At 46.1% G+C, this 21995-nt stretch overlaps 2 protein-coding genes across 4 annotated transcripts; both read right to left on the bottom strand.

Moving 5' to 3' along the window:
• Positions 1-256: 256 nt before the first annotated feature.
• On the bottom strand, positions 257-2629 carry PGAM2 (phosphoglycerate mutase 2). Its single transcript, XM_081285526.1, has 3 exons — positions 2162-2629; positions 1879-2059; positions 257-456 (listed from the first exon to the last, which is right to left on the bottom strand). The coding sequence occupies exons 1-3, from the start codon at positions 2573-2575 to the stop codon at positions 290-292; spliced, it is 762 nt and encodes a 253-aa protein (XP_081141652.1). The 5' UTR covers positions 2576-2629; the 3' UTR covers positions 257-289.
• A 580-nt stretch (positions 2630-3209) lies between these two features.
• POLM (DNA polymerase mu) lies at positions 3210-20799 on the bottom strand. 3 transcript variants are annotated; one of them, XM_081285515.1, is made up of 11 exons: positions 20390-20799; positions 19020-19200; positions 18213-18311; positions 17912-18082; positions 17134-17205; positions 15902-16022; positions 13926-14058; positions 13674-13776; positions 13327-13572; positions 13171-13254; positions 3210-7785 (listed from the first exon to the last, which is right to left on the bottom strand). In XM_081285515.1, the coding sequence occupies exons 1-11, from the start codon at positions 20575-20577 to the stop codon at positions 7594-7596; spliced, it is 1590 nt and encodes a 529-aa protein (XP_081141641.1). In that variant the 5' UTR covers positions 20578-20799; the 3' UTR covers positions 3210-7593. The 3 variants fall into 3 exon arrangements, with proteins under 3 accessions (XP_081141641.1, XP_081141643.1, XP_081141642.1); XM_081285517.1 differs by having other exon boundaries at positions 20295-20435; XM_081285516.1 differs by lacking the exon at positions 3210-7785 and adding an exon at positions 11828-12889 and having other exon boundaries at positions 20390-20792.
• Positions 20800-21995: the final 1196 nt, after the last annotated feature.

Here is a 21995-nt window from a genome sequence, read left to right as displayed (position 1 = left end):
GGCTCCTCTCCCTAAAGTACCCTAATTCAAGAACATGGTTACCAAATGGCTTTAAAGCTTGAGGGTTTCTTTGGAGTACAGGTAGTCACTGCCCTGGTTCAACCCCAATAGCCAGGTCTGGGCACTAGGCTCCTGTCCCTGGGTGATGTGGACTCCAGGAATAGCTGTACTGGTCCCTGGGGCCAACACAGCTAATGGGGTGAGCTGAGTAGGCCATGACCCTGCCATGCCTGGCCATATTGAACTCAAGGCAATATGCAGAGAGTTGTCTTTATTGCCATACCCACCCTCACTTAGCCTTTCCCTGTGCAGCCACAGCTTCCATGGCCTTCCGCACTGTCTCCTCATCTCCCAGGAACCGCATAGGCTTGGTGGGCTTCAGTGCCTGGTCCAGCTCATACACGATGGGGATCCCAGTGGGCAGGTTCAGATCCATGATGGCCTGGTCTGACATTCCTGGACCAGAAAATAACATCCTTAGCCTCTCTATCCACAGCCTTTCCATACAACAGACATAATGGCCTTTTTGGGCAACAAGCTGGGCTGCCTGGCACTAATCCTCCCAGCCCTGAGATCAAGGCCACAGAAATGTACCTAAAGGTCAAGGCAGAACTAAGCTAGACTGAGCAGCCTACAGAAATAGCCCAGTGGCAAGACATGAACTTCATCCTCCGTGAGCAGCTGTGACCTGTGTGGTGCTATCCACTGTTTCCTCAGCCCAATATGAACTGGCCAGACTAAAGTTGAAGGTCGGAAGGATATCCTAACCATTTGGTTTCTAGATTCTAAATTCTGAGCAGAGGAATGAGTGGAAACCTGACCCTGCCTGCTGCTGCAGGACCCACCACCAATAGCAATTCAATCTGGCATTGGCATCACCCTACCCCCACCATGTGGAAGGACTAGAGAATGTTCCCTGGGAAGTTGGGAACACCCCCACCCGCCTGGTGCCCGATCACACTCACCATAGTGCCTCTTCCCTTTAGTGCAGGTTGAGGCATGTGGGGTTATGGAGCCCCCAGAAGGAGTGGGGGGGGGGGTTCAGCACATAGGAGCCAGAGATCTAGGGTACATCCCATTCCTTTACTATGATCTCAACACACCTGAAGGTCATTCAGAGGCTAATTTAGACTGTCCTGACATCTAAGAACTAGTGGAAGAGACCATCACTTGGGAGCCTCCCCTTTCCTGCGTAGATCTCAAGGCCCATTTGTCAACATTCCTTGCTCTTTTCGGGGGGGACAGGGAGTAACCATTGAGCCACCTCCCCAACCCTTTTTTTATTTTTTGAGAGTTTTACTAAGTTGCTGAGGCTGTTTTTCAAACTTGGAATCCTCCTGCCTCAGCCTTCCAAGTGGCTGGGATTACCAGCATTTGCCAATGCACCCAGCCTTCCTTGCTCTTTAGTGGGAGCCACAGTACATGCTGGAGGCTGGGTGGGTATTCATTAGCTCTGCACCAAATTTCATGGTTCTTTTGGGAAGGGGAACCCAAGAGAGCAGATTCCCTGCACACATTAGCTCCCCTGCAATGATTTGGAGCCAAGAGCCCTGAGTCCTGGCCCTTTTCCTAGCTGGGTATCCTTGGGAAAGATGCCACCTTCAAGCATATCTCACCTCTTTTCAGCTCCTATGGTGGGGCAGGGGGGTGCCACCTCCCCAGGCAGGCTGGCCCAATGGGTGCTGTGTCCATGAAACCCACAACTTTCCCAGATCATATAGAAATGAAGTAAGTCACAGAATGGTTTTTAAAATGTTTTCTCAGCCCTCTATATTCAATGCATTGATTGAAACCCCCACCTCTGCTCAGTTGCCAAAAGGAAAGGCACTGTCATCCCCACCTGTCTCTGCCCCACACCCTCCTGAGGGTGGGCCTCACCTTCCAGGTGTTTGACGATGCCCCGTAAGCTATTCCCATGGGCTGCAATGAGCACTCTCTTGCCAGCTTTGATCTGGGGGGCAATCTCCTCATTCCAGAAAGGCAGGGCCCGGGCAATGGTGTCCTTGAGACTCTCACAGGTGGGCAGCTCCCCAGGTTTCAGGCCTGCATACCGACGTTCCTGGGGAGAGGAACGGGGACATTGCTGTTCCCTCCCTGGGCAATTGGTTTCCAACCCAGGTTCCCAACCTCAGACCTTCCAGGGATCTTCCCAGCAGCCCACCTTGCTGATGGCATTGTAGTAGGGGTGCTTCTCATCCATAGGGGGCGGCGGGGTGTCGAAGGAGCGCCTCCAGATTTTCACCTGCTCCTCCCCGTGCTTGGCGGCGGTCTCTGCCTTGTTGAGGCCTGTGAGGCCCCCATAGTGCCGCTCATTGAGGCGCCAAGTGCGCACTACAGGCAGCCACATCTGGTCTGTGCCATCCAGGATGGTCCAGAGGGTCCGGATGGCCCGCTTCAGCACTGATGTGTAGCAGATATCAAACTCCATGTTGGCGTCCTTGATGGCTTTGGCCCCACGCTTGGCCTCCTCTGCCCCTTTCTCACTCAGCTCTGCATCAAACCAGCCACAGAAACGGTTTTCCTGGTTCCATGTGCTCTCACCGTGGCGGACCATCACTAGGCGGTGGGTAGCCATGGTGGCAGAGAGACACAGGGGCTCCAGACAGGGACAGCTGCCTCCCTAGCACCCCGAGCTTTATAACGGTCTGTCCCCAACCCCCATCCCAGCCAACTGCCAATCAGCATTCCAAGCGGGACAGGCGGCGGCAGGTGGCCAGTAGTGGCAGAGTGGCTGAGGGTGGGAGTGCCAGCCACAGAGCTGGACTTAAAAATAGCTTCACATAACCACCAGCCCCTGACCCAGCTCTGCTGACGTGTCTATAACCAGCCTAGGGCCCAGGTTGGGTGGGGCTGCTGAGCAGAGCCAGAGTGAAGGGCAAAAGTCAGGCCTGGAGCAAGTGGGGGCTGGCTTTCCAGGGGAAGAATCCTTGAGGCCAGGACTCTGTAGCCCCGTCAATCCATCACTGCCCCTTTGTGGGTCACTCTGTGGTGCTGGGGAACAAATTCCAGGGCCTTGTGCATGCCAGGCAATTGTTCTAGAGTACATCCCCAGCCCCTCTCAATTAAATGGGACAAACCTGTGTCTCAAGAAACTGGACCAGTGTCAAGAAAAGCCCAGGGAGTGTGCATGTGTCACCCTTGTATGTAGGTCTGTGAGTCTAAGTGTACGTGTCAAGTACACATCCGTATCAAGTGTGTGCAGCAAATTATTGTGTGCACAAATCTATTCCTTGTGTGCCTGTGTGTACTGTCTGCAATACTTGTGTTGTAGGTATATGTTTGCCAAGTGCCACCAGTGGCTTTGCTCTGCTCAACCTGGTTAGTTGTATGTGATGGGGGCCTTCCTCAGGTGTCCTGATTTCTCCCTGGCAGGCCTTCCCTATTTTCCAGCCCTGCATTATAATCCCTGCTGACCATGACCATCAGCTGCAGGGGCAGGCAGATGAGAAAGACCACACTCAAAAGTTCATTGGAATAGGTCACTACTTTTTTCTTCTAATATTGCTCAGCCTGGATAAGAAGGCAGTTTGAAACTGGATGTATACCTACTGTGGACAGAAAGGCCCCTGAAGAATGTGTCTAGGAAGGAGGAAATGAAGCCCTATAGGTTAGAGAGTCTGTGGAATTTCCATTTTTCTCTTTCTTCATAGAAGTGGCAGTGGTGGTATGGTGAGGGCTGTCTGTGCCCACCAAGCAGGTATCTGAACCCAGAGAGGGAAGCTACAGCCCCCAGAGCATGGGGCAACTCTGCTGTACCCTCTGCCCCTGCAGTGGGCCTGGACACAATGGAGGAATTATGTAGCAGGCTGGGAAGCAAAAGCTCTATATTTCTGGCTGGAGACCTTGGAAGGGAGGCCCTGAAGAGCTGTAAATTACCAGAGAGAGCCTGTGTGGGGGGAGAGACTGAATGATTGGATAAGTCTATGTGAGCTCCCAGGCTTAATGCCCAGCTGTGTATGTGGGGTCAGATCCTAGATGTATGCTACAGATCCAAGCCTGACTAGTGCAGACACAGGCCTAATCAGGCTAGTTGAGAAAACTCTAGTTTAACTAGAGTTAAAGTTTAAACAACCAAAATTCTGCTTAGGATTTAAACAAGATCCCTCATCTCAACATAATATTCAAATAGCCAGGATATAATCCAACGTTATCCAGTGTTATCAAAATCAGTGAAATCTCACCATGGCACAAAAAGGACAATTAGGATGCTCTCAGTGAGGTGAGTCAATTGTCAAACTGTCACATAAAGCACTATCTTAAACCAGTCTTCAGAAAGTATTGGTAAACATACTAGCTGGGTTTGGTGGTGTATACCTGTAATCCCAGCAACGCATTGGCCTCCTCAGGAGGTGAGACAGGTAGATTACAAATTTAAATTTTTTTTTAATTTAAAATGCCTGGGGATGGGATGTAGCTCAGTGATAAAGAGTGTCCTAGGTTCAATCCCCAGTATTGCCAAAACTGAAAAAAAAAATTGGTAAATATTTTTAAAATGAATGAAAAAAGAAATTGTAAGATAAGAAACAAGTTATGAAGGGGAAATTTTAGAACTGAAAAATACAAATAACCAAAACTTAAAATCCTTAAGACAGGCTCAATATCAGAGTGGAGATGACAAGGATAAACTTGATGTTAGTTTGAAAAAAGATATAAACTTCCATATCAAAAAGCTCAGTGAAAAAGGGGGTGGGGGTATAACTCAGAAGTAAAGCACCCTGGGTTAAATCTCCAGAACAACAAAACAACTACAAAAAAAAAAAAAAAAAAGAAGAAACAGCAGCAATAGCAGCTTAGTTAACAGAATAAATTAGCAATAATAAAACAAAACTCCAAGCCCAGATATGTCATAATGAAACTTTGAAAACTAAACAAGAAAAATCCTAAAATCAGCCAGAAAACAATGATGAATTTTCTGTAGGGGAACAACTTCTTTGAAAGGCTGGATTTTTCAACAGAGACCATGAAGCCAGAAAGAAGTAAAAACAGTTTTTAAATGTTGAAATAAATTAACTGTCATCCAAGAATTCTATATCTAGCAAAAATAGCTTCTAGGAATAAAGGTAAAATATACCTTTTCAAATGAAAGTACTAAAATAATTACTAACCACTCAATGACCTGAAGACCTTCCACTAGGCTCCATCTACTGAAGGTTCCACCATTTCCCAATAGGGCCTCCCTGGGATCAAGCATTTAACACACGGGCCTTTGAGGGACCTTCCAGACCCAGAATACAGCACTCATCAAACGAATATTTTGTCCAACAACAAAATTTTAAAAAGCCATAATCATCTCAATATATGCAGAAAGCACATTTTAAAAAATCCAACACTGCTGTGACTGTAGCTCAGTGGCAGAGCACTTGCTTAGCATGTGTGAAGCACTGGGTTTGATCCTTAGTACCACATAAAAATAAACAAATAAAATAATGGCATTCTGTCCATCTACAACTACAAAAAAATTTTCAAAAAAATTCAAAACCCTGCCATAATAAAAACACAAACTGGTAATAGAAAGGAACCTTAACCAAACAAAGGGCATCTACAAAAAAAACTCAACAGCTAATACCATACTTAATGATGAAAGCTGAGATGAGGAACAAGAGAAGGTGATCTGTACTCCCCACTTCTACTCAATTTGTACTGAGATCTAGCCAAGGCAATTAGGCAAGAAACAGAACTAAAAGACATCCAGATTAGAAAGGAAATTCCACGGAATCCACTATAAGAATATTAGAACTAATGAATTCAGCAAGTTTGCAGGAATATAAAAATAAACTATTTCTATACATTAGTATTTAGTAATCTGAAAATGAAATTAATGATTCTACCTCATATATCATCAAAAGAATAAAATTCTTAGGAATATACATGTGTGTGCATGTGTGTGTGTACTTCTTTATTTTTGAGATGGGATCTCATTATATTGCCCAGGCTGGTCCTGAACTCCTGGGCTCAAGCTATCTTCCTGCCCCATCCTCTCAAATAGCTGGGAATACAGGTGTATGGCACCATGCCTGGCTTTAGAAACAAATTTAACAAAAGATGTGTAAAACTTAATACTCTGAAAACTATAAAATATTGTTGAAAAAAACTGAAGGTCTTAATAAATGAAGACACTCTATGTTTAGGCATTAGAAGACAATATTGTTAAGTAAAATTGGTAATACTCTCCAAATTGATCTACTGATGCAGTGCAATCTCTATTAGTCCCAGCTGGCTTCTTTGCATACATTGAAAAGCTAAATCTAGCAACCCAGAATGGCCAAAATGGGCGGGGGATGTGACTCAAGTGGTAGTGCGCTCCTCTGGCATGATCAGGGCGCTGGGTTCGATCCTCTGGCACCATATAAAAATAAAATAAAAGATGTTGTGTCCACCGAAAACTAAAAAATAAATATTAAAAAATTATCTCTCTAAAAAAAAAAAAAAGAATGGCCAAAACATTTTTTTGAAAAAGAATAAAGTTAGAGGATTCGCACTTCTCAATTTCTAAAACTCTGTACAGAACCACGGAAATCAAGACACTGTACTACTGGCATAAGACAGACATGTTTAAAAAAAACTGGGTGATGTATGAAATGTAAAATTAGAAACAAAAAAGACAGAGAGACATATAGATTAATGGAACAGAATTGAAAACCCAGTGGGAAGGAGAAATCTTACACAGTAGTTGAAGAATTTTTGACAATAGTGCCAAAGAATTCAATGGAGAAAGAATAATCTCTTTAACAAATGGTGCTGAGACAACTGGACATCCACATGCAAAACAATGAAGTTAGACCCCTACCATATACCTATATAAAAATTAATTCCAAATGGATTAATAACCTAAATATCAGAGTAAAAATTTAGGAGGAAACCTTCATGACCATAGCAATGGTTATTATTCTTTTAAATGATATTTTTTTAAAAAAACAACCAAAGGGAAAAAAAAGACAAATTGGACTTCATCAAATATAATAATTATTGTTTGTTTCCTTTTTTTTTTTTAATTTGAGACAAAGACTTGCTTTGTTGCCCAGGCTGCTCTCAAATTCATATGTTCAAATGATCCTCCTGCCCTGGCCTCCTGAGTAGCCAAGTCAAAGGTATACAAAACCAACACAGGTTAATTTAAAAGTTTTAGAGCTTAAAAAGACACCATAAGAAAGTTACAAGTTAACTCATAGAATGGGAGAAAATATCTGCAAATAATTTATCTGATAAAAGTTTAGTATTCAGAATACAAAAAACTCTTATAACTCAACAATAACAGGGAAATAACCCAGTTCAAAATGGGCAAAGGACATGAAGAGACAATTCTAAGAATAAATAGCCAATAAGTACAGGAAAAGATGCTCAACATTATATCATTTAAGAAAATGGTTAATTAAATAAATCAAAACCACAACAAAATAGCACTTTACATCCACCAGGATGGTTATCATGAAAAAGACAGATAGGTAGGTGATTGTGGTGGGATAGTTAGTGATAGAGTACCTTCCTAGCATGCACAAGTTCCCAGATTCCATCCCCAGCACAACAAAAATCAAACAAAAAACAGTAAAAGGTAGGCTGAGAGTGTACCACAGAGCCAAGTGGTAGAGCACATGTTTAATATGCATAAGACCCAGAGTCCAATTTCACCCCCAAAACAAATAATAATAAAAGGCAAAAATATATTTCCAGGTGCAGTGGCACATGTCTGTAATCCCAGGGGCTAGGGAGGCTGAGACAGGAGGATCGAGAGTTCAAAGCCAGCCTCAGCAACGGTGAGGTACTAAGCAACTCAGTGAGACCTTGTCCCTAAATAAAATAGAAAATAGGACTGGGGATGTGGCTCAGTGGTTCAGTGCTTCTGAGTTCAATCCCTGGTACCTACCCACCCCCCAAAAAAGGCAAAAATTATGTAGGTTAGAAGGAAAAGGATATATCACTCAAACACTAATCAAAAGCTGGAACAGATATATTTCTATCAAAATAGATTTCAGAACAAGAAAATATATTAGGAATAAAAGGACATTATATAACAATGATACTAAGAAGATATAAAAATTCCTACAACAGAGCTTCCAAGTACATGAATCACAATATGAAATAACTGAAAGGAGAAATTAAGGAAACTACAATTATAGTTTAAGACTTCAGATTGGGTATGGTCACTTCCATAACCCCTCCATAATCCCACGTGACTCAGGAGGCTGCAGCAGGAGAATCACAAATTCAAGGCCAGCTTTGCAAGACCTTCTCTCAAAATAAAAAATAAAAAATTCTGGGGATGTAGCTCAGTGGTAAAGTGCCCCTGGGTTCAATTCCCAATACAAAAAAAGAAAAAAAGACGTCAAGTCTCCTCTTAGTAATTCATTAGACAGAAAATAAATAAAGATATAGATGTGAACAATAGTTTCAACTAACTATATCTAATCAACATTTATAAAACACTCCACTCAACAGAATACACATTCTTATAAAGAACACATGAACATTCACCAACATAGATAATATCCTCGATCTATAACAGATCTTGACAAATTTTAAATAATTAAATGCAGAATATGTTCTCTGACCCTAAGGAAATTAAATTGGAACTCAGTATTAAAGATTAATGGGAATGGAGCTAGGAGCAGTGGTACACACCTGTAATCCCAACTGCTCAGGAGGCTAAGACAGGAGGATCACGAGTTCAAAGCCAGCCTCAGCAACTTAGAAAGGCCCTGAGAAACTCAGTGATACCCTGTCTCTAAATAAAAAATACAAAATAGGGCTTAGTGGTAGAGCACCCCTGGATTCAATCCCCAATTAAATATACATACACATATATACACACACATATATACACACATACACATATACACACACATATACACATACACACATATACACACACATACACACATATACACACACATGCATATATACACACATATACACACGTATATACACATATATACACACACATATATACACATACACACATATACACATTTATACATATATACACATACATATATACACATATATACACATATACACATACATATATACACATATATACATATATACACATACATATATACACATATACATATATATGTGTGTGTATGTGTGTGTGTATGTATGTGTATGTGTGTGTGTGTGTGTATATATATATATATATATATATATATATATATATATATATGAAAATGGGAAAAACCTTCCAACATTTGGAAACAGAACACACTCTTCTAAATATTCCATGGATCAAGGAAAAAGTCTCAAGAAGAATTAGAAAACATTTTTGCTGGGCATGGTGGCTCACACTGTAATCCCAGTGGTTCAGGAGGCTGAGGCAGAGGATCGAAAGTTCAAATCCAGCCTCAGCAAAAGCAAGGCACTAAGCAACTCAGTGAGACAATCTCTAAATGAAATGCAAAAAAAGGCTGGGGATGTGGCTCAGTATGTGGTCCAATATCCCTGAGTTCAATCCCTGGTACCCTCCTCCCCCCACCAAAAAAGGAAACATTTCCAATTGAATAAAAAATAAAAATATACTCTATGGGCACAGTGACACACAGCTTTAATCCCAGCAATTTGAGTGGTGGAGGCAGGAGAATCACAAGTCCAAAGCCAGCCTAAGCAATTTAGTGAGGTCCTAAGCAACTTACTGAGACCATGTCACAAAATGAAAAATAGAAAGGGCTGGAGATGTGGTTCAGTGGTTACGCGCCTCTGGGTTCAATACCCAGTACCCACCTCCCCCACCAAAAAAAACACAATACATCAAATTTGTAGGATGAAGCTGAAGTAGTGCTCAGAGGGAAATTTAAAGCATTACATGCTTATATTAGGAAAAAAGAAAGATCTCAAATTAACAATCTAAACTTCCACTGAAAGCAGTGGCAGCAAGAAGATAAGGGCTGTATGGCAGGATGTCATGCCATTTTTTCCCCTTCTTTTTTGTGGGGGAACTAAACCCAGGGGAGTGCTACCTCTGAGTTACATCCCTGTCATTTTTAAAAATCTGAGACCTCAAACTTGCAATCCTTCTGCCTCATCTCCTGAGTTCCTGGGATTACGGGTGTGAACCAAGTGCCATGCCTTTTTCTGATGTGCAGAAAAGGCTGGGCCTTAATATAGATCATTAGATGACAATCCAAAGTTCCTATTCAATGCCATGCTTTTGAAAAAGAATGGAGAGCATGTGCACATAAAACCAATAATATCTAGGCATAGAGTACAAAACAGATTTGATTTCACAGAATATATGTTTAGGCAGAAAATGACAAAACACATGAATACCATCAAGAAGCAGTAGGATGCGAGGGCAGACCTGTAACCCCAGTGGCTCGGGAGGCTGAGGCAGGAGGATCATGAGTTCAAAGCCAGACTCAACAATTTAGCAAGACCCTAAGCATCTCAGTGAGACCCTGTCTAAATAAAAAATAAAAAAGGACTGAGGATGTGGCTCGGTGGTTAAGCACCGCTTGAGGTTCAAACCCTAGTACAGATGTTGGGAGGATAAAGTACTGAAATCAGCTAGGAAAGGAAGGGAAATACACCCCTCCACTTCATTCCTTGAGCAAGTGGGATGACAGACCCTGAGCAGAGCAGCTACTGATAGCTGGAGGCAAATTTTCATGTTCTCTATTTTCCACTGAAAAGATTGCCTCCTGAAAACCTCTTTGTCAAAGTGTATAAAAACAAAAGACTGCAAACATAAATAAATAAAAGACTGCTCCTAAAACAAAAACAAAAAAATAACAGCTGAGCACGGTGGTCATGTCTTCATCCCAGATACTCAGGAGACAGAGGTAAGAGGATTTAAACTTCAAAGCAGTCTGGGCAACTTAGAGACCTTATCCCAAAATAAAAAAGGATGGAGAGCTGGGGTTGTAGCTCAGTGGTAGAGTGCTTACCTAGCATGTGTGAGGTACTGGGTTCAATCCTCAGCATCACATAAAAATAAATAAAAGTATTGATGGGGATGTGGCCCAGAGTAGAGTGTTTGCCTAATATTTGCAAGGCCCTGGTATCAAACCCTAGTCCTGCAACACACACACACACACACAAACACACACACACACACACACACACACACACAAAACCCACCATAATAAATGGGCTGGGATTATAGCTCAATGGCAGAGTGTGTGCTTACTATTTCACAAGCCCCTGGTTTCAATCCCCAGAAAGGAAGGGAAAGGGGGCGAAAAAAAGGAAGGCAGTTAATTAGTGCTACAGACCTTTCATAGAACAGCTAAAATAAAAACCAAAATTATCAATTGCTGACAGATACACAGTAACTGCTACTATGAAATGTTTAACTTATATGGGTGGCTCACACTACTGATAAAATGGAAAATGACAGGCATTCTGAACAATTTAGCTCTTTCTTAAAAACATACTTTTCATATAACCCAATATTCCTATACCTTCATATTTACCCAAGAGAACTGAAAAGGTATGTTACCCACTAATCTATATATACATGGCTACAGTAGCTCTATTTATAATCACCAAACCCTGGAAACAATCTAAACATTCTTCAGTAGCTGAACAGATAAATCCTGGAATACCCCATGAATGTAATATTATGTGGCAATAAAGAAAAATAAACTATCAATATATGCAAAAACCTGAGTGAATCTCAAAGGCATGATGAGAGAGAGGCAAGTAAAAGGGAGAATTTGGTTCCACTTCTATGATATTCTGGAGAGGGCAAAACTGTAGATAAGTGAACAAAATGAGTGAGTTGGGATAAAGAACATGTGGCGATAATGCAATGGCATAAGGCAATGCTTGGGGGACAGACCTTTGGGTCCTGAGATGGCAGAGTCTATACCTGTGTTAAAGCTCATTAAAAATAAACCTTAAAAGATACCATTTTATTGCATGTTAATTTAAAAAACACTTTGTGATGTGGTGAGTGGTCTGGGAAGCTGTGACTAACAAGATGACCTTGAGTCAAGTTCTGAAGGAGGCGAAGAGTGGCGAAGGCAAAGGCTCTGCAGGAGATCAGGGAACACACAGGACACCTGTGTGTCCAGCCCATTTCAGTGTTTCTGCCTCAGAAAGGGGAGGAAGTCAGAGACATGGGGTCTGAGCACATCAGTAGGAAACAGTGAAACAGGAAGCAAATGAGGGATGGGGTGGGGGGTATTGAAAGAAGAGTGCAGATGAGGTTGGCAGGGGTGGCAGAAATGCTAGAACCCTAGGGGATCACATGAGGATTTTGGGGTTTGGAATACCGCAGGACTATGAGCAAGAAGTGGCAGGGTGTGACCTGTTTTGAAGTAGGGAGAGTATAGGACTTAAAGGCAGAAGCAGGGTAGGGGCTGCAGTGCCAAAATCCCAGCATTGGAAGTTCTCTTGACTTGGACCTTCACTCATTCCAGGTGATTGCAGCATACCCATTTTCACCTCCACAGAGGACTCCTAAGAGCAAGAACTACAGCTTCCACCTCATGGCTCAAGTGCAGGGCAGGGATACACGGTTCTCTTCTGGGCAACTGAGTGGGGTGCCCTATAGAAGACACGCAACCACACCTCAATTGCCGCACTGGGACTGCTGGCTCTGCCACAGCTCCATGACTTGAGTACTTCTCAGATTTCCTGACCCAGGTGGGAACCTGAGGCCTGGGGAGGCTGAATGCTGACCATGATCACACAGCTATAAGGCTGGAGTGTGAGGAAGGCCCCGCCTCACAGATGCTCCCACAGGTAAAGACTCTTCCACTTGGAGATGAGGATATGGCATGGCAGTGTATTTTCTGCCTAGAGATATTCAAAAGTGTCCAGCAGCCCCCCGTTTCCTAAGAGGAGTGAGGGCAGATGGGCTGGATCAGGCATTTCTCTGCTCTGGGGGAAGGTACTTGAGGCCCAGGTGTCTGAAGATGTCTTCTTCGGAAACCACATGGAAAAATGTCTTCTGCAACAGAAGCAGAGGCTTCAAAAGCTGGGGGCCATGCCCAGTGGCACCATTGCACAATGCACAGGGTGCCCAGCCAGGATGGCTTCCCTGGAGACAGGCTAGATGGGGAGGCAGAGCCCAGTGCTAAGGCAAGATGCCTTTTGGGGAGGGCTAGGATCTGGGAGGTAAGACCAAGATCTGGGCACCATGGTTCCAGGATGGAGAGATTTAGGGCCATTTCAGGCTGTGATCCAGGAAGCAGGCTAGGGGGTTGTTTCCCACCCTAATTCTTGACATACCTGCTCTGGGTCAAACAGTCCATGGCTGTTCAGACACAGTCCCTTCTCTTTCCGGCTGAATCGGCGCAGTTCCCGCTCAAAAAGCTGGGGGGAGTAACTGCCCTCAGTATGGTTGGCTCACCTCAGCCCTGGCAGCCTCAGCAGCACACAACCTACCTGAGAGCCAGTCCAGCCAAGCAGAGCAAAAGGGAACTGGCTGATGGGAGCAACCACCAGATCTACCCTCACAGCTTTCCATGCTGAGCAAGGCTTCAGGACACCCCCCAAGGCAGCTCCTGAGGGTTGAGGCAGGCGGAAGATGCAGAAACTCCTCTCAAAGGCATCCATGGTGTGGCTCCGCTGGACAAGGTGAGTAGGGGTCTCTAAGCAGCTGGCTTGGTGCTGATGATACAGGATAAGGCCCTGTGGGGAAAGGCAGATGTGACCAGGCACCACCATGGTACTAGGAGAACAGAAGGCCAGGTGGCAGTCAACTCTTGGACAGAGGCACCAGAAGCCCTCACCTGGCTCTGCAGGTGGCACATCACTTTCGGCAGCAACCCCGCCTCCTGGCCCTCCTCAGGGTGGGTGATAAGGAAGTCCACATCATGGCCCTGTAACTTGCCCCTGAGAAGAACAAGGACATAGCCCTCATTCCAGTTATGGGCCATGCCCCTCCCAGTGAATGGGAAAGCCTCCTCAATGTCCACAACTCAGGTCCCTGCATTGGGGAGGGTCCTGGAGGTAAGCCAGAAGGGTATGTCAAACCCCCTTACCTTCGAAAGCCACCAGTCAGCGTGACAGTGGCCCCAGGCAGGACCTGGCCCACAACTGCCTCTACCAGTTGCTGCAGAACCTCAGCATCAGGCCGTCCAACTGGAGTGCTTAAGTCCTGGTGGTGCTGGAGCCCTGTGGGCAGCACAGTCCTCCTGACTCTCTCAGCCTGCATTCCCCACAAAGCCCCATCCTCTAGTATCAGGCAGTCACCCAGCCCTGTGGCTGTGAGATGGGGAAAAGCCTCTGAGGAGGGACAGGCTATGGCAGGAACTGAATGATCCCAATAGAAGCATGACACTATCCCCTTTTAAATATTAAATTTTAATTTTGAGATAATTAGTAGATTCACACGCAGTTCATGGGAATTAAAAGAGATGCTCAGCTGGGCTGAGCACTGGGGAGGCTGAGGCAGGAAGAACGCAAGTTCTTTGCAAAAGCAAAGCACTAAGTAACTCAGTGAGACCCTGTGTCTAAATAAAATACAAAATAGGGTTGGGGATGGGGCTCAGTGGTCAAGTGCCCCTCAGTTCAATCCCTAGTATTGTCCCCAAAAAGAGAGAGAGAGGGAGGGAGGGAGACAGGGAATGAGGGAAAGAGGGAGAAAGGGAAGGAGGGAAGGAGGGAGGGAAGGAAGGAAGGAAGGAAGGAAGGAAGGAAGGAAGGAAGGAAGGAAGGAGGGAGAGAAGGGAGGAAGGAGGGAAGGAAGGAAGGGGGAGGGGAGGGGGACGAGAGGGGGAGGGGAGAGGGAGGGGAAGAGAGAGAGAGGGAGGGAGGGAGGGAGGGAGGAGAGAGAGAGGTGGGGGGGCTCTGTGCCCTTTACCCAGTTCCCCTCAAAGGTAACACCTTAAAAATCTCATAGAACTCAATCTAAGGGTACTGATGTTGACACAGGCAGGCTGCAGATATTTCTTTTAAGCCTTCTGTTTTCCCATAAATAAAATGCAACAAAGAGGTGGCAAAAAAGTGTGAAGAATGTAACTCTACCAATAGAAACCCATCTTTTAGCTTGTTTCTTTTTTTTTAATATTTTTTTTTTATTTTTATTTTTTTAGTTCTCAGCGGACACAACATCTTTGTTGGTAGGTGGTGCTGAGGATCGAACCCGGGCCGCACGCATGCCAGGCGAGCGCGCTGCCGCTTGAGCCACATTCTATTTCCTCACCTGTCAAGGGGATATCATTGTACCTTCCACATGTAGTTAAAGAAAGATTTAAATGTGAAGAACAGCAGCATCCAGCACAGAACAAGTCCTTAGTAAACAATGGATGGTAATGCTATCTACCTTTGTCCTGAGAACAGGTTAAAAAAAGTAGGTTTCTCTGCCTGTCATCTGCACTATGCTGCAGCCCCAGGGAGATATGCAAAGAGGTGGGGAATGGGCATACTGCTGGTTATGGTGCCTTCAGCAAAGCCCTCAACCAGGCTAGGTCCAGACAGTATGGTGGCAGCACCAGGCAGGACACACAGGCCGAATGAGTGTCTGCTTAATACCTGCCACCTGCTGGATCACAGAGGAGTTTATGGCAATCCACATTGTCATTTCTCCTATTTCACAGAAAAGGTAACTGAGATTCAGAGAGTTTAGTCTTGGGACCATGGTCACATACCTGGAAAATGGTGGGCAGGACTCAGCTGACCCATATGCACAAGGCACATCCTGGATAGGTGGGTCAAGACCCAGGCTGTCCCTCACCTAAGTCCAAGCCTAACCAGAGGGAGCCTCATGGGTCCTAGAGGCCACAGCACTGCTGTGACCACAACTGCTCACTGAAAGGACCACAGCAGAATCTGACTGCAGGTAGAGAAATTCCAAGAAGTCCACTTACCTAATACCAGGACCCCTTTGCACCACCCACCTCTGCCACTCATGCAATCAGTACATCCAGTGCCAGTATGAGGGCTTCAGTATACAGAACTTTCCAGATCCAAATGGCTTTGTCGAAGCCCAAGGCCAGTCCTCTGTGGGGGGACTCACCTGCTTTCTGCTGCTTGGTCAGTTTCTGAGGTTGTCCTCGGAGGTCATCCAAGGTTCGCAGCCCTTCCTGGTACCAGCGGTTGGCAGTCTTCACCCCAACCCCAAAGATTTGGGTGAAGAGCTATGTAGAGGAAGGAACAGTTGGGACAGGAACAAAGCACCCACAGGAAGATGCACCTGAGGTGTTGCCTTCATGCCCAAGATCATGGGTTGAAGACTCAAACCCAGTGTCTGGCCTGCCCAGCCCACTATCACAGAGGAGTGAACTCATACACCATGGCAGAAGCCCCAGGAGAGGCAATATGTTGGGGGCTTTGCTGCCCAGTTGCTGAAAGCTGAGGAAAGACCTTGGTAAGCTATTTCCTCAACCCTCTACTAAAACATAGGTCCAGCCTGTGCTTCCAACAGAACCAAGAGTCATCTTAATACGTCTCTTGGTTCACTGGGAAAACCATGCCTCTCCCACTTACAGCAGCTGGAACTTATGTCTATGGTTCTCTTCAAGAAACAGCAAAAACAACATGGAGTTAATAAATGAGAGGGTGGCTTCAGAAAATGTACTGGATAGGCTGGCTGGGTTTACTCAAGCCTCCAGAACATCAGGATGATGGGTGCTGCTTTCACCCAAGTCTCCCATACACAAAGGGGTGGAGTGGGGAGGTCTGAACATGGACCAGTTCAGAGGACCCTGGGCCAAGCACTTCACCTGCCACTGGGCCAGGCACTCAGACTCTTCCCAGGAATTTTGGAATGTCTGAGAAGATAAACTGATGTATCCAGAAGTGTTGGAGGTGCCTCCCTACCAGGTTAGCAGTGAGCAGGCACAGGGGGAAGATGTACCATGGAGACAGGTGGGCCCACAGTACAGAAAAAGTAACACACAAGATCACAGAAAGCACAGTGTAAAGTGGCAGCCCTACTACACACAACTTGGGTCCTATAGCACCCAAGAATAGGTTATAGTTTGTTCAGTGTGCTAATATGCTTAAAATTAGTCTGTCAAAAACAGTCTAATAAAACAGATGGTGCTCAGTGATCTAGAAAACTCCCCATGCTCAAAACAGGCTTCTGCCTGTCTTCATTTGGTGGCCAGAGCATATCAGGTGTCTGCTTAGCTGCCATTTCCTCAGTAAGACCTTCTCTGACCCCAGAGCTGGATCAGCCACCCCTGCTTGCCTCCCTTGTAAGTGCTTTGGACAGTGCTGTGCACCCTTGTCAAGTTCCCTGCGCACCTTCATGGTTTGGTACCTCTCTGAGCAACGAATTCTCTCCACCTCCTCACATGCTCCATGCTCCAGCAGTTCCTGGAGGAGGAGACAAAGCAAAACACTGAGCCACAGGAACCGGAAAGAGAACAGCAGTCAGGGTAGGGGCTGGGGGTTGGGTGGTCCTTTCCACACCCTACAGACAGGGGCTCTGTGATATGAGGATACAGTGGGACTTGGCAATGGACAGTGTGCCCAGGGCAGTGACAAAAGCTGCTGCCACACAACTGGGGGATGAGATGGGGCTCTAGCCTCAAAGCTCCTTGAGGTTAGAGTTACAACAGCTTAGGTCCCAGGTAAAGTTGGTCATCTCTCAGATAAAATAGTGAGCTCCAGGATCTATAAACATTTTCTTTTTAAAAACATATCAGTTTATCTAAAAGCATCTTTTGTTTACTTTGTGCTCTCACAGTGAAAGTGCACAGAAGGGCAGCTTAACATGTGGGTTTTCGAAAACTTACACTTGGTTGCTCTCTTCCCCCACCCTGGGCAGTTTGGGACAAATGACAATGACATCAATGCCAGAAGCTCCCTTTATCGAGTCCTCTCAGGCACTCTGAGGGAGGTAAGTGACTCACAAGGGATCTGTGCTAAAGGTGGGCTGTGGTGGTCTTGGAGCAGCATCTTTGTGCATGTTTGTCTCTCCACATTGGGGTCTGAAATACCAGGACTCATGGCTGTTTCACTGGGCCCCAGGGCCTCCCCACCCCACCTACTCACCTGGCTACACATGGCAGACACCTACCTGGACAACCCTGGAAGAATGTTCTCCAAAGTGGGGCAACCCCTGCAGCTGACTCAGGGAAGTGACAGGGCAAGGAAGGGCCCTGAGCACAGAGGCTGCTCTGCGGAAGGAAAGGAGGCGGCCCTCACTGCCTTCGAAGCCTGCTGCCTCTGCCAGAGTCTCCAAGGCCTCCTGCAGGGAGAGGCCCTTGGTTAAGGGGCAGAGTGGGCAGGACACTTTGCTTCAATCTACCAGCTACCATCCAGCTGCACCCATGTCCCTGTCCCTTGAAAGCTAAAAATTTCTCACAGACATGACTCACCGAGAGGATGGTATTGTGGTGTGTGAGGGGTGTGGGACGCTGGCAGGCATAAATCGACACCCACACTGGGCTTGGGGGCTCATTCCTGGGCTCAAACACCTGCAGAAGGGCAATGCACAGATCATGAGGCTTCAGGGCTGACAGAACCAGGCAGCAATCAGAGTCCTGACTCTTCTGGGCATTCACCTTGGGCCCTCTAGAGTTCACAGGACAGAGGTAGTGAACTACAGGCATGGGCAGAGGGAGACACAGCAATGGGTCTTGGTGGTTCAAAGCCCTATATGGAGGGAGGGACAGACAGACTGCATTGCAGAACAAACTGAGGACAAGGTTCTTCAGACCAGAGTAGTAGCAACAATCTGTTAATCCTCACAGTGCACTTTTCCTGCCTCCCCAAATCCTCACAATCAAGTGGGCTGGGGACACTAAAGTTTCAAGGTTAGGGAGCATGCCTTCTCCCTCATGGCTCACAGGTAGAGCCAGGATTTGAGTACAAGCAGTCTAGCTCTCTAGAGTCCCAAGGATAAGCTCCTACCAATCCATGGATCATCCCAATTACTCATTGAGGAAGAAGTGAAGCCCCAGCTGCAGGGGCTGCCCCACTTTGGAAGGCATGAAGAAGCTAAACATAAGTGAATCTCAAGTGGTGAGGACAGAAGCTGGGATGGTCCAGCCCCAGCTCTTGCCATGGCTTCTCTGCTGATTCTCAGGCACCCCAGGTGATATGAGCAGAGCCCTCTGGAGGGCACTGGGGCACTGCTGCTGCGCATCACCTATCCCAACTGAGTTAGGCCTGAACTGTCTTACCTCCAGGCGATGCCGGTCCTCCACAGGGACAGGCTGCCCAGCTGCCATGCTTTCTGTGAACCAGCTGATGTCCAGCAGAGCTGGGTGGGGACAGCACGGGAGAGCAGCAGCCATGTGCTTCTGCCAGCAGATGGCCTCCTTCACTGAGGTCTGTTCCATCACCACATGTGTCACCTCGGAGCTGGGCAAAGGCAGAGGAGGACTGTGAAATCCATTGCCCTTCCTGTTTGGCTCCATACCTTTAAGCTTTTATTCTTGCTGTCCCCTCTGCATGGTGACTGCCTTTCATTCTTCAAATGCCACCTCCTCCAGAAAGCCTTCTCAAGCCCCTCCTGGTGTATGACAATTTCCACCGCTCTTAGATTGAGGTTTTCTGCTTCAGTTATGCTCACAAGCCAGCCTGGCTTTGGGTTGACTTGCCTGTATCCTTCTCAACCTCAGAGAAAGGAATGCCTTATGGTCTGGGACCACATGGTCTTTATTTAAGAGCTAGGATTTAAGCACAGATGCCAGAGAGTGCATACTTTTGTCTGAACCCCAGCCCTGAGAACTTGTTGTGTGCCCTTGGGCAAGTCTAGTCTCCCTACATCCTCCTCTATAAAACAGAAATAACTACTACCTGGTAGAGCTATTGTAAAAGTTGCATCATGTGCACTGTGTGAGTGGGTCTGGTGCACTATCCTGCCCCTGGAGATGTTTAAATACAAAATAGTAAATAAAAGCTTTGGGAAGCACTGGTCCCAAGTCCACTTAGCTTCCCCAATCTCAAAACTACTCTCTCTGGGCACTGTCTTGATTCCCTCCCTATGAGAGCACCAGTTATATTCCAGGTTCAAGGTTTCAGGATGGCTCAGTGTGGCTTCTAGGGCAGGTGGGCAAATACTACTTCTAATTACCCCTCCCCTGAATGGCTCTTTGAAAAGCCTCTGGCTTGATTGCTAGGAACGTTCTACAGGATTATTGACAATCTTAATAGCAACCTTGCTGGGACTGAGGCTCTATGCCTGTAATCTGAGTGACTGGGAAAGCTGGCACAGGAGGATCAAAAGTTCGAGGCCAGCCTCTGCAACTTAGGAAGACCCTACCTTTAAAAAAATAAAAATAAAAAGGGCTGGGGTTGTAGCTCTGCAGTAAAGGGCCCTTGGATTCAATCCCCAGTACCTAAAAATTTTTAAAAATCCCTTTCAAGAAAGATTACTTGACCAAAGGGCCACAGATAACTTGGAATCCAATAACGCAGGTGCAGCCGCCCCGCAGGAGCATGCTATGAGTCACCTGGGTCTCTGAACGGGCCCAGCGAAAAAGCCTGCTTAGCCGGCCCCACACCAATATCAGGTCCTCGCAGTGCCCCCACGCAGAGGTCGGCACACCTGTAGACTTCGAGGACACGGAAGCCCTTGGACAGCGCCAGGCGTGTGAGAAAGGCCCGGCGGCTACGGCCCATGCGCGGTTCAGCCAGGTAGATGGCGACGCCGGGAAAGAGCACTAAGGGCGAAGTGGAGGAAGTGACAGCACCACCGGGACAGCCGATCCTCACTCGCCGCCGTTTCGGGAGCATCTGGACACCTACGCGGGCTATGAGAGGAAGAAAAGGGGCCGATAGCCGTAAGGAAGGAGAGCGAAAATGAAGGAAAGTGGGCGACAACAGAAGGAAAGCAGGCAAAAGCTGGCTAGAGAAGGAAGTGGCGCCACAGAAGGCCCCGCCCTATGTAAATAAGGTCCCCATGGAATTCGCCCTTAAGTCTGGTAGGAGCCCTGTGGCGGTCCAGAGTTCCGTTCCAGAGGCCCCGCCTCTATGCAAATAACCACCAAGGGCACGCCTTCTATTTAAATTACCCTCCCGGAAGGCCCCGATTTGCATTGCAGGCCTAGGGGCGGGGAGGCTCGCCGCAACCGGAAGCGTGAGCCTAGTCCTTTTCTGGAGCGGGACCTTGTTCTCGGAGTGGGCGGGGCTGGGCAGGGCTCCGGACCTACGTGTGCCCCGGATGGGTGGGACTTCAGGACCGTGCCACCTGCAGGGTCCACGTGTGCTCGTGAGGTAGCAGCGGAAAGTTTTCTAGCGGAATGATGTTGAGACAACTGGCTGGCCACTTGGAAAAGTGGAAATTGGCGCTCTCCCTCACTGCTTAACACCAAATAAATTCCACATGGATCAAACATTTAAATCTGAAAAAGAAACCAAAACCGTTCTTGAAAAAAAATCAATGTTTTTATGATCTAAGTATTGTAGTTAACTTGAAAATACTAAAGCAAATAAAAGAGAAAGGGCTAACTGGACCACATGCAAATTTAAAATGTGTTTAAAAATTAAAGACAAAATGAGGGAAGCGTGATATTTTTAAATTAAGACTGATTCTCATAATTATAAATCGAAAAAAATGCTAAAGCAAAAAAAACGGGGGGGAGGGATAACATTACCCACAGATAAACAAGAAAGAGACAATGATCTAATAGAAGAATTGGCAAAGAAACACAATTGAGTAATTCTCCCATACAATTATGACCAAATCTCCAAACCTGTGCAGACACTAGAGAAGTGCAAGTTTAGATAAGAATAACTTCACCTGTTGGTTTATCAGATATATAAGAAATTAATGGCATATGTTGAAGGTGCAAGGGGAAATGGCAATTTGTAGAAGAGGCTCTGGAAGCTGAATTAGCAACCAAGAAAATGACAAAACCACACTTTTTTGTGGGGTGGGGGTATCTGAGATTGAACTCAGGGGCACTGAACCACACAGCCACTGAGTCACATCCAGCCCTATTTTGTATTTTATTTGGGGACAGGGTCTCACTGAGTTGCTTAGCATCTCACTTTTGCTGAGGCCGGCTTTATACTAGCAATCCTCCTGCCTCAGCCTCCTGAGCTCTTGAGTGTGCCCAGCCCAAACTACATGTTGACCCAGCAATTCTTTTCCCTCCTCTATCCTGAACTGTATACTCCTCCAACCCTGTACTACCAGCCAGTGGCTTTTC

The sequence above is a fragment of the Spermophilus citellus genome (assembly GCF_964194105.1).
Source record: "Spermophilus citellus genome assembly, chromosome: 3".
Taxonomy (NCBI): domain Eukaryota; kingdom Metazoa; phylum Chordata; class Mammalia; order Rodentia; family Sciuridae; genus Spermophilus; species Spermophilus citellus.
The sequence above is the reverse complement of the archived record's forward strand: the minus strand, read 5'-3'. Positions and strand labels throughout refer to the sequence as shown.